Source organism: Mobula hypostoma, chromosome 6 (assembly GCF_963921235.1).
Source record: "Mobula hypostoma chromosome 6, sMobHyp1.1, whole genome shotgun sequence".
NCBI lineage: Eukaryota > Metazoa > Chordata > Chondrichthyes > Myliobatiformes > Myliobatidae > Mobula > Mobula hypostoma.
In genome coordinates, this window is record NC_086102.1 from 34842922 (window position 1) to 34855860 (window position 12939).

General features: G+C 40.9%; 1 protein-coding gene across 2 annotated transcripts in view; it reads left to right on the forward strand.

Moving 5' to 3' along the window:
* The window catches only part of cep97 (centrosomal protein 97), a 73379-nt gene that overhangs the window by 328 nt on the left and 60112 nt on the right, over window positions 1-12939 (forward strand). Inside the window, exons 1-3 of one of the 2 annotated variants that reach the window (XM_063050567.1) lie at window positions 41-295; window positions 4728-4870; window positions 5751-5909. In XM_063050567.1, coding sequence (XP_062906637.1) covers window positions 4751-4870; window positions 5751-5909 — 279 coding nt within the window. In that variant the 5' untranslated portion in view covers window positions 41-295; window positions 4728-4750. Of the gene's footprint in view, window positions 1-40; window positions 296-4727; window positions 4871-5750; window positions 5910-12939 lie in introns of those variants that run through there. The other variant, XM_063050566.1, reaches the window with a different exon arrangement.

Here is a 12939-nt window from a genome sequence, read left to right on the forward strand (position 1 = left end):
TATCTGTTGTTAATTCGAGGTAGCGAGTGGATAACGGTGATGTACGCTTTACTGGCCTAGTATTATGCGTATTTGTACCCGTTGGAGTCTGGGTATTGTAGTTGTCTGACTATCCAATTGCTCTGATGTGAAGGGAATGGTGAGAACACTCTGACTACAGCTACCAGGGGACAACAAGCACAATACTTAAACCACTAATGCAAACTGTTATTTCTTTGATAATTTCGTTATAGACAATGTCGCACGATCGCTTTGTTTTTCTTTTGTTTCTTTGTTTGATGCTCTAATTTTTAAGGTGAGTAATGAACGTAAAAACAATGACAGATATAAATATAGAAAGTGCTGGAATACATCAGCATGTCAGATGATATAGTGGAAAATTTAACATTTCATTTCTGAGACCGTTCGTCAGAATTGATGATATGAAACGTTAACTTTGTTTCTCTTTACACAAATGCCGCCCAGTCTATACTTTTAGGTTTATTTTTGGGACTTGCAACATTTACAGATTTTCATTTCAAATTTGGTAGAAAAATATTGATCTTGAAAATCTGAAATAAGAGCAGAAAATGCTGGATATATATACTCAGTAGGTTGGGTGGCATCTGTAAAAAGAGAAACTGAAATTTCAATTTCAGATTGGAGTATAATTACCCCAAAATACATGTATGTTGGAATTAATGTTAGGACTTCTTATGAAACCTTCAGAATCAGACTTATTATCTCTAATTTATGCCATTAAATTTGTTGTTTTGCAATAGCAGTACAGTGCAAAGTCATAAAACTATAAATTACAAAAATAAACAATTTAAACAGCAATAATGTTCATGTTCACAGGCTGTTGAAAAATTGGATGGTGGAGGGGAGGAAGCTGTTCCTAAATTGTTAAGTTGGATCTTCAGGCTCCTGTACCTTGTCCCTGATGGTACAAAAGAGGGCAGGTCCCGGATAGAGAAGGTCCTTAATGATGCATGCCACTCTTTTTGAGGCACCACCTCCTGCCAATGGTTCCCAGTGGTGGGGAGGGTTGTGGCTGTGATGCAGCTGGCTAAGTCAATAACCCTAGCAGTCCCTGGTGATCCTGTGTATTGGAGGATCCATAACAGGATACAACTAGAATGCTCTCCACTAAAAAAAAACTAAAGAAATTTGTAAGCATCATTTGTGATGTATGAAACCCCAGTAAAGTAATGAACTAAAGTCCCTGTTTAAACAAAAGCATTAAGAATTTAAAATACAATTCTGTTTAGTAAGCAACTGTTCAAAACAGCAGATGCTGGAAATCTAAAATAAACAGAAAATACTCAGTCACACTGCTTCTATAGGATGACATAGGTCAAAACATTTCAAAACTTTTTAGAATGCATCTTTTCTAGCCTGCAGACTGCAGGACCCTGTGGTAATTGCAGTTGTTCTAACTGGAGAAATGAGTTGCCAGTAGAATGAAGACGAAGTTAAGTTATAATATAATTTTAAAACATTCAATTTTAACTCTGATTCTCAGCAATGTTTTTTTAAAAAATTATTTGTCTAGCAATTTTGACTGAGCAATTGAGTAATGAACTGGATCTTCCTGTTTTCTTTGGGATCTCTTAATATCCACCCCCTCCCCCCAACAAAATGGAAAACTGGACTTTGATGTCTTCTGAAAGGCAGCATATGCCTGCACTTGAATGTCTGATCTGGGTGAAATGCTGAAACCAAGTAAAATATTGCAATATAATGCAAGCTGTGTTAGTTAATGCAGAGCAGAGTGGTGGGGGGGGGGATATTTAGGAGAAAGCCAAATGTAATGAAACTGTGCTAACCTTCTACTCAGTGTTTTGAAATTCCAATGGTTCAGCATTTGGATCATCAGGTAATAATTGCAGTGCTTCCTGCCAGCTGCTTTAGGCCCCAGATCCCAGGTTCTCTTTATTAAATTTAACGGATATACTGAAAAATTTATTGTATTGAGTAATATCAAAAAAGCAAGGTAATTAAAAGTGTATTCAGGTATTAACAAAATAAGAACATCTGGTAATCCAGAAAATCTTAAACACAAAATAATCCGCAGATGCTGTGATCAAAGCAACACTTGCAGTACGCTGGATGAACTCAGCAGGTCGGGCAGCATCAGTGGAAACGATGAATCGACGTTTTGGGCCAGAACCCTTCGTCAGGACTGAAGAATGAAGGAGGTGGAAGGATTTGAAGAATGCTTGTAGGTTCATTTGAAAGACCAGTAATTTGAAAGACAAAGGGGTGGAGGAGGGGAAGCATCGACATCATAGGCAGGAAAACAATGGGTAGTAGAAAAAACGCAAACAACAGGAATTCTGCAGATGCTGGAAATTCAAGCAACACACATCAAAGTTGCTGGTGAACGCAGCAGGCCAGGCAGCATCTCTAGGAAGAGGTACAGTCGACGTTTCAGGCCGAGACCCTTCATCAGGACTAACTGAAGGAAGAGTTAGTAAGAGATTTCTTACTAACTCTTCCTTCAGTTAGTCCTGATGAAGGGTCTCAGCCTGAAACGTCGACTGTACCTCTTCCTAGAGATGCTGCCTGGCCTGCTGCGTTCACCAGCAACTTTGATGTGTGTTGCTTGAATTTCCAGCATCTGCAGAATTCCTGTTGTTTGCGTTTTTTCTACTACCCATTGTTTTCCTGCCTATGATGTCGATGCTTCCCCTCCTCCACCCCTTTGTCTTTCAAATTACTGGTCTTTCAAATGAACCTACAAGCATTCTTCAAATCCTTCCACCTCCTTCATTCTTCAGTCCTGACGAAGGGTTCCGGCCCGAAACGTCGACTCATCGTTTCCACTGATGCTGCCCAACCTGCTGAGTTCATCCAGTGTACTGTAAATCCAGAAAATCTGCTTGTCTAATGCAATATGTGTGGCTATTGTTTTGGAAGCTTTGAAAGAAAGTAGATAGAATTATTCCAGAGACCACGATGGTGTTTGAAAGGATGTTGTTAAAAGTGATGAGAAGAAAGTCAGAATGGCCAATGCAACAGGAGATTCATTGGGGACTTTCAGATGTCTAGGTCAGTCTCTGAATGCAATCTAATTTTAGGTACTGTTATAATCCAGTCTTTCACAGATCAAAACTGTAAAACTTAAGTCCTCGTTTATTTTTTGTTTCACTGTGCTTATAGTCTTTTAAAATTGTACATTTGCTGCTGTCTAATCATCTGCTCAGGGTCACAGTCCAAAGTGTACATATCCGTCCGTCCTTTGAGGTTTTTTTGTCATTGATTTGCCTGATGACCTAATCTGTCAAATTTCTGATTTTGCTAACTACAGAACCATTGAACTTTAACTGTATATAAGGAGACTGTGCAAATCACGTGCTAGAAGTTAGCTCGAGCAGTACTAACTAATGTCAATGTTCCACATTCTTGTGCAGTCGAATACTTTTTTGTCCCTAATATACTTGCACACTGTGGTACTGAATTATCAGGCTTCTCTGTGTCTCTATAGTTTCCTTTCCTAGCAAATCTACACTATGTCTTATCAAAGGCTTTAATGTTCTGAACTGCAGCCTTACTAATAGTTATTTTATATTTTCCTCCTAACATGTCTGGAAATTTAAATATACTTCCAAATCTAAATTATTTCATAAATCTAGAATATGCAATCAATTTATTGTAAAATATGACCTTTATGTAAGGCATTACAGCTATATTTCTCTCTTGTCCTGCTGAGAGGTCTCAGCCGAAACCTTGACAGTTTATTCTTTTCCATAGATGCTACTTGGCCTGCTGAGTTCCTTGAGTATTTTGTGTGTGTGTTGCTTTGGATTTCCAGCATATGCAGATTTTCTCTTGTTTGTTTCTATCTTGTTTACTTGTCACATGTGAACTAGTCATGACGTCTGCCATGGTCTCCCGTGGTGCTTCTATTAAATATGTGGCTTCATAGCACCACTTCGCAGAAGTTTGTTAAAATGTGCTCTCTTGTGCCTCTGGAAGTCTTTCATAAATTCTGATGTTTTAGGTATGTTTTACACAATAACTGCTTTAGATGTTCTGCTATACATATTCTTTTCCTGCCCTCCTCCACCATGTTGATCTGCCCAGATCTTTCAATTAATGAGTTGTTTTCCAGGATTTCTTGACTATGTTTGTATAATTTATGTTTTTCTTGTCAGTGTTGAGGATCTGATGCTATGTGCCTATGCTTCTGCTGCAAGTAAGTCTTTGCACCTGTGAATATATGTACTTGTGCACATGACAGTAAGCTCAACTTTGCCTCTACAAATGCTTGCTAGCCTGACCAGGTGATGTTTAGTTTTGGTTGACCTAATAGAGAGCTGACAGAATTCCCCTGAATAAGGCATGTTATGCCATTATATTTACATGGTTCAGTTTATTATCAGAGAATGTATACAGTATACAACCTGAAATCCTTAGTCTTTGTGGACACCCATGAAAAACATCCTCTCCTCCTCTAGCAGCAGCAAAGCATCAACCTCCCCTGCACCTATTTCAGCAAAAATGCATCAGCACCCACCACTCACTGAGCAATAGCAAATGTATTAATAGCATTATATTTTTAAACCTTTGATTATTTTCACAAACATTGTATGCATTTGAATTTCAGTAAAATTCTGATTGGTTAAGTGCTTGCTATGATATAACCATACAATTTCATTTAAAAAGAAACAGTTGTAGATGATTAAAATGCATTATATTTTAGGAAATAGGTGCTAATTTTAATCTTTACAATTATTTTTAAGGTTGTGTGGTTGATTTATCAGAGATGGGATTGCAGCATTTTGATACAGCTTCCCTATGCCCGGCAAATATTTTCACCCTAATTTTGGACAAGAACCAACTGACTAAATTGGAAAATGTGGAAAAATGCAGCGACTTAGTGCAAGTAGGTGGTGAAATGGTTGTTCTTCTCTTTGGAAATTTCTAGAAAAGGCATCATTGTTTTGGGTCATTTGACTATTTAATTCAGCTTTCAATTACTTGATTTAAGTTCTCATTTTTATTCTAGCTTGGGATATTTTTCTGTATTACATGGGTTAAATGTGCAAGTTATCTTAGTGTGTGTAATTAAATTAAAGCGTCCGTTAGTTTTGAGAGACCATGTATCTGTGCCTGGAAAGTCTTCACTCTCCAGAGCGCAGGCCTGGGCAAGGTTGTATGGAAGACCGGCAGTTGCCCATGCTGCAAGTCTCCTGTCTCCGCGACACCGATGTTGTCCAAGGGAAGGGCAAGGGCTGATATAGCTTGGCACCAGTGTCGTCGCAGGAGCACTGTGTGGTTAAGTGCCTTGGTCAAGGACACAACATGCTGCCTCGGCTGGGGATCGGACTCACAACCTTCAGGTCGCTAGTCCAATGCCTTAACCACTTGGCCATGTGTGTACAGTATGCCAAAATCAGAGGTCTTCTGTACTGTAAGAAGCAATTCATCTGCTAGGTACTAATTTATGAATGTCTTTGTAAGAGTAAATGGATATTAACAGCTAACAACTTTGCACTTAGAATACTGTATTAGCAGATTAAAAAATATATTATCCCTTAACTGTGCCTGTCACATGGAGAAGCTGGTGGGTTCTGTGGTTGAACTATCAATTAGATCTGTTGCTATTCACAGAAAGTGCAAATTCCATGCAAGTATACTATTTGAAACATGTTTAATTTTGATTAGATGAAAAAGTAAAGTATCAATGAAAGTCTACTATATTGTGGCTAATTCAAATCCTCATTTACAAGTAATGTACTAATTGCTTTTGGTTCTTTTTGCAGTTATCTGCAGCTAACAATCGTCTAGTCCGGATGATTGGTGTAGCAAAGCTTGTCAATTTGCGAGTTTTAAATTTGCCTAATAACAGCATTGGAACTATTGAAGGTCTCAAGGACTTGATCCATCTAGAATGGCTTAACTTAGCAGGGAACAACATCAAGGTACTGTACATTTGTTTATTTCAATCTCAGTTGCTACAACCTATGATTAAAGTGATTGTATTCTGATAATTTTTTCTTCTAATTTCATGACTGAAGTTCAAGTTTAATTGTCATTCAACTGTACACATATTCAGCTAAATGAAACAATGTTCCTCTACAACCAAGGTGCACAATACGGCACGTACGGTCCCAGTACGGTCCCACAGGGCGTGTACGGTCACACAGTACAGTCACACATGGCACATACGGTCACAAAGATAACATAAGCACAAGTCCCTGAGTGCCATGGCCTGAAGATTGTTGGTGCATGGAACTTGAGTGTTTATTGAAACTTTTAAATATTTTAAAGCAATAGGAAGTTAATTTACATGATTGGCAATGTTAAACATTCCTTTAATCTTCCCAGTCTTCTTGATCTATCATTACCTCTACTTGAAACTTCAAATAATTCCAACAGCAATAACTGTTCACCCTCTTTTGAAGAACCTTTGCATCACATTCCTTGCTAAAGCTGCTTCTCATAACTTTTACAAATGTACTTTTTAATTTATCTTGCTTCCTGATAGTACAGTTGCTAACTTATTATTTATATTTTACAAAGGAGCACTTGTTTGAAGCTAAAATTACTGAATGTTTATTTATACATAATGACTGCCAGTATCGTATTTTGTCATTGCTTTTCCTCTGTTAGTTCTATTGCCTGCAGCTTGTGCTGCTGAAACGTTACCCGATAATGCTGAAGCTGTAGCCCACAGACCACACTCTGCACGTCCTGCTAAAAGGGAGGTCTTAATTGTCTACTGTGCATGAAGCTCAGGGTGCTACATATGTTTCTGTAATGCTGAGGAAGTGATCTGGGGTGAGGATCATGGCAGGCAGAGTTGGGCAGGTAAATGGGAATGAGGGTAGATGGGGAAAGAAGTGTTCTGAGGACAACTGTAGCAAATTGTGATGGTTGGCTATGTGGAGACAAGCACTGACAAATGAAATAAAGCATCTACCTGCTGGGAGAAGGCTTTCTTTTGGTCTCTCTGACACCATTACCAACAGGGTCAGTCCTTTTTACCTAACACTGAAGAAAGCCTTTAAGAGTTGAGTCTGGTTCAGTGTTCTTGTATGTCTTGCATGTGTAATAGAATTTAGTTTGCAAGTAGACAGCCATGGTATGTCTGTCATTGGCATTACAGTGCATGTGCTGGAAGCTGTCTGTGCACAAGTGCAGGTGGGAAATTCAGGTAAATTTCTTTGTCACCCCTGTTCAGCACTTACCATCATTTTGTTATTACTGAGGAGAACTTCAAAGGCTTTTTAATGAGGGGGTGATGGATGGTTAAGGTTGAGGGGAAGTTCAAACAGACTGTTATGACCATGTGGTTTCAGATGTTAGAAGTAAATATGAAATGGTATCCATCTGCCCATCATCCTCCATCCCTCCTTTATGTACCAATTCCTATGACCCTGTCTCACTACATCCTTCACTTTATACAGTCCATGTTTCCTTTTCTGTCCTGAAAAAGAGATTCAGTCCAAAATTTTGCCAGATCCTTTCTGCTCAAGGATGATGTTCATCTTTAAAGGACGTGCAGAACAAAGAGAGACATGGGTATAGAGGAGTATAAGTCTATAAAAGTGACAATGTTTTAGACCATAAGAGATGGAAGCAAATTAGGCCATACACCCAGCGAGTCTGTTCGGCTGTCCTTTCTGAGATATGGGGCCCAAAGCTGTTGACAATACTTCAATTGCGCCCTGACTAGTGTCCTTTAAAGGTCTGCATTATCTCCTTGCTTTTGTGCTGTTCCCCTTGAAATAAATGCCAACATTGCATTTGCCTTCTTTATCACAGACTCAACCTGTAAATTAACCTTCTGGGAGTCTTGCACCTCTGATGTTTGAACCTTCTCCCCATCTATATAATAGTCTGCACTATTGTTTCTTTTACCAATTTACATTATCATACATTTCCCAGCACTGTATTCTATCTGCCACATTTTTACCCATTCTTCCAATTTGTACAAGTCTTGCTGCAATCACATTGCTCCCTCAGCACTCCACCATCTTTGTATCATCCACAAACTTTGCCACAAAGCCATCAATTCTATTATCCAAATTATTGACAAATGATGTAAAAAGTAGTGGTCCCAATACTAACACCTGAGGAACACCAATAGTCACTGGCAGCCAACCAGAAAAGGTCCTTTTTATAGTAAACACGAGGAATTCTGCAGATGCTGGAAATTCAAGCAACACACATCAAAGTTGCTGGTGAACGCAGCAGGCCAGGCAGCATCTCTAGGAAGAGGTACAGTCGACGTTTCGGGCCAAGACCCTTCATCAGGACTAACTGAAGGAAGAGCTAGTGAGATACCAGCTCTTCCTTCAGTTAGTCCTGACGAAGGGTCTCGACCCGAAACGTCGACTGTACCTCCTCCTAGAGATGCTGCCTGGCCTGCTGCGTTCACCAGCAACTTTGATGTGTGTTGCAAGGTCCTTTTTATTCCCACTCACAGCTTCCTGCCTGTTGGCCATTCCTCTATCTATGCCCGTATCTTTGCTGAAACGCCAGAGGATTTTATCTTGTTAAGCAGCCTCATGTGTGGCACCTTATCAAATGCCTTCTGAAAATCCATGTAAATGACATCCACTGCCTCTCCTTTGTCCAACCCTGCTTTTTACTTCCTCGAAGAATCCAGCATACTTGTCAGGCAAGATTTCTCTATATAGAAACCATGCTGACTTTGACTTATTTTATCATTAGTCTCCAAGTACCCTGAAACCTCATCCTTAATAGACTCTAATACTTTCCCAACATCTGATATTAGGCTAACAGACCTATAATTTCCTTTCTTTTGCCTTCCTCCCTTAAAGAGTGGAGTGACATTTGTAATCTTCCAGTCCTCTGGGACCATGCCAGAATGAAGTGATTCTTGGAAAATCATGACTAATGCATCCGTCATCTCTTCAGCAACCTCTGTTGGGTCTCTGGGATGTAGTCCTTATGGTCCAGATGACATATTTACCTTAAGATCTTTGAGTTTGCCTAGTAATATATCTTTTGTAATAGCAATGGCACTCACTCCTACACCCTGACACTCACGGACCACTGGCACATTGCTAGTGTCTTCCACAGTGAAGATGGAAGCAGAGTACCCATTAAGTACATCTGCCATTTTTTTGTCCCCCATTACTACCTCACCAACATTATTTTTCAATGGTCCAATATCAACTCTCACTTCCCTTTTACTCTATATACAATGGAAAAATACTTTCAGTATCCTACTTTATATTATTAGCTAGTTTGCTCTCATACTTCATCTTTCCCCTACTTATAGCTTTTTTAGTTGCCTTTTGTTGGATTTAAAAAAAAGCTTCCCAATCATCCAACTTCCCACTCACTTCTGCTACCTTATAAGATTATAAGACAAAGGAGCAGAAGTCGACCATTCAGCCCATTGAGTCTGCTCCGCCATTTTATCACGAGCTGATCCATTCTCCCATTTAGTCCCACTTCCCTGCCTTCTCACCATAACCTTTGATGCCCTGGCTACTCAGATACCTATCAATCTCTGCCTTAAATACACCCAATGACTTGGCCTCCACTGCCGCCCGTGGCAACAAATTCCATAGATTCACCACTCTCTGGTTAAAAAAATTTCTTCGCATCTCTGTTCTGAATGGGCGCCCTTCAATCCTTAAGTCATGCCCTCTCGTACTAGACTCCCCGATCATGGGAAATAACTTTGCCACATTCACTCTGTCCATGCCTTTCAACATTCGAAATGTTTCTATGAGGTCCCCCCTCATTCTTCTAAACTCCAAGGAATACAGTCCAAGAGTGGACAAACGTACCTCATATGTTAACCCTCTCATTCCCAGAATCATTCTAGTGAATCTTCTCTGTACTCTCTCCAACGTCAGCACATCCTTTCTTAAATTAAGGAGCCCAAAACTGCCCACAGTACTCCAAGTGAGGTCTTACCAGCGCCTTATAGAGCCTCAACATCACATCCCTGCTCCTATACTTTATTCCTTTAGAAATGAATGCCAACATTGCGTTTGCCTTCTTCACCACTGACTCAGCCTGGAGGTTAACCTTAAGGGTGTCCTGCACGAGGACTCCCAAGTCCCGTTGCATCTCAGAACTTTGAATTCTCTCCCCATTTAAATAATAGTCTGCCCGTTTATTTCTTCTGCCAAAGTGCATAACCATACACTTTCCAACATTGTATTTTATTTGCCACTTCTTTGCCCATTCTTCCAATCTATCCAAGTCTCTCTGCAGACTCCCTGTTTCCTCAGCACTACCGGCCCCTCTACCTATCTTCGTATCGTCAGCAAACTTAGCCACAAAGTCATCTATTCCATAATCCAAATCGTTGATGTACAACATGAAAAGAAGAGGCCCCAACACGGACCCCTCTGGAACACCACTGGTAACCGGCAGCCAACCAGGATAGGATCCCTTTATTCCCACTCTCTGTTCCCTGCCAATCAGCCAACGCCCTATCCATGTATGTAACTTTCCTGTAATTCCATGGGCTCTTATCTTGTTAAGCAGCCTCATGTGTGGCACCCTGTCAAAGGCCTTCTGAAAATCCAAATATACAACATCCACTGCATCTCCCCTGACTAGCCTACTTGTAATTTCCTCAAAAAAAATTGTAATAGGTTTGTCAGGTAGGATTTTCCTTTAAGGAAACCATGCTGAGTTCTGCCTATCTTGTCATATGCCTCCAGGTACTCTGTAACTTCATCCTTGACAATCAACTCTAACAACTTCCCAACCACCGATGTCAAGCTAACAGGTCTATAATTTCCTTTTTGCTTCCTTGCCTCCTTCTTAAATAGCAGAGTGACATATGCAATCTTCCAGTCCTCCGGGACCATGCCAGAATCTATTGGCTTTTGAAAGATCATTGCTAATGCCTCCGCAATCTCCACAGCTACTTCCTTCAGAACACGAGGGTGCATTCCATCTGGTCCGGGAGATTTATCTACCCTTAGACTATTCTGCTTCCTGAGTACTTCCTCTGTCATAATTGTGACTGTGCACACTTCTCTTCCCTGCCACCCTTGAGTGTCCAGTATACTGCTGATGTCTTCCTCAGTGAAGAATGATGCAAAATACTTGTTCATTTCCTCCGCCATCTCCTCATCTCCCATTACAATTTCTCCAGCATCATTTTCTATCAGTCCTATATCTACTCTCACCCGTCTTCTACTCTTTATATACTTGAAAAAGCTTTTAGTATCCTCTTTGATATTATTTGCTAGCTTCCTTTCATAATTCCTCTTTTCCCTCTTAATGACCTTCTTAGTTTCCTTCTGTAAGCTTTTAAAAACTTCCCAATCCTCTGTCTTCCCACTAATTTTTGCTTCCTTGTATGCCCTCTCCCTTGCTTTAACTTTGGCTTTGACTTCTCTTATCAGCTACGTTGCATTCTTTTTCCATTCATTACACAATACCCAATCCAGTACAGCCGATCCCCTAATGGGCTCAACAACAAGCTGTTCTAAAAAGCCATCTCGCAGACATTCTACAAATTCTCTGTCTTGAGATCCAATGCCGACCTGATTTTCCCAATCCACTCGCATGTTAAAATCCCCCACAATTATCATAACACTGCCCTTCTGACAAGCCTTTTCTATTTCCCATTGTAATTTGTAGTCCACATCACTGCAGCTGTTTGGGGGCCTGTATATAACTGCCATCAGGGTCCTTTTACCCCTGCGATTTCTTAGCTCAACCCATAAAGATTCTGCACCTTCCGATGCTACGTCACCTCTTTCTAATGATTTAATATCATTTCTTACCAATAAAGCCACGCCTCCCCCTCTGCCTGCCTTCCTATCCTTCCGATACACCGTGTATCCTTGGACGTTCAGCTCCCAGAGACATGCATCCTTTAGCCACGTCTCAGTGATGGCCACAATATCATACCTGCCAATCTAGCTGTACGACAAGATCATCTACCTTATTCCTTATGCTATGTGCATTTAAGTATAACACCTTAAGACTAGTATTTGGTACTTTTTGCTTTGATTGCACTGCAACTCATCCCAATGGCTGCAAATTTGCCCCATCACCTGCCTGTCTTTCCTGACGTCTTTACTGCTCACTATTTTAGATTTATTTCTGTTTTCCCCTTCCTCCACTCTATCATTCCGGTTCCCATCCCGCTGCCAAATTAGTTTAAACCCTCCCTAACAGCTCTATTAAACCTTCCCGCCAGGATATTGGTTCCCTTTGGGTTCAGGTGTAACCCGTCCATTTTGAATAGGTCATGCTTCCCCCAGAAGAGATCCCAATGATCCAAGAATCTGAAGCCCTGCCCCCTGCATCAGTCTCTCAGCCAGGCATTCATCTGCCTGATCCGACTACTCTTGCCCCCGCTAGCACGTGGCACAGGTAGCAATCCCGAGATTACTACCCTGGAGGTCCTGCTTCTCAGCTTCCTTCCTAACTCCCGGAAATCTCTCTTCAGGACCTCCTCCCTTCTCCTATCTATGTCATTGGTACCAACATGTACCAAGACAACTGGCTGCATGTCCTCTCCCTTCAGAATATTCTGGACCTGATCTGAGACATCCCATACCCTGGCACCTGGGAGGCAACACACCATGCAGGATCTCTATCAGGCTCACAGAATCTCTTGTCTGTTCCCCTGACTATGGAATCCCCTATGACTACCGCATTCCTCTTCTCCCTCCCTCCCTCCTTAAGTGCCCTTTCCTTGGCTTTTATGCAGTCCCTAACTTCTCTTGTCAGCCATAGTTGCCTACCTCTGCCATTTGAGAACTACTTCTTCTATGGGCCATATGCACCTTGTGAACTATTTCCATTAACTTCAGCCATGTATGCCATACCGTCATCCCTGCCAGTATCCTCCTCCAGTCCATCTGGGCAAGCTCCTCTCCCAAGCCTCTGTAATTCCCTTTATTCCATTGTGATACTGATACATGTGACTTGGGCTTCTCCCTCTCAAATTGCAGTATGAATTCAATCATATTATGATCACTGACTCCTAGG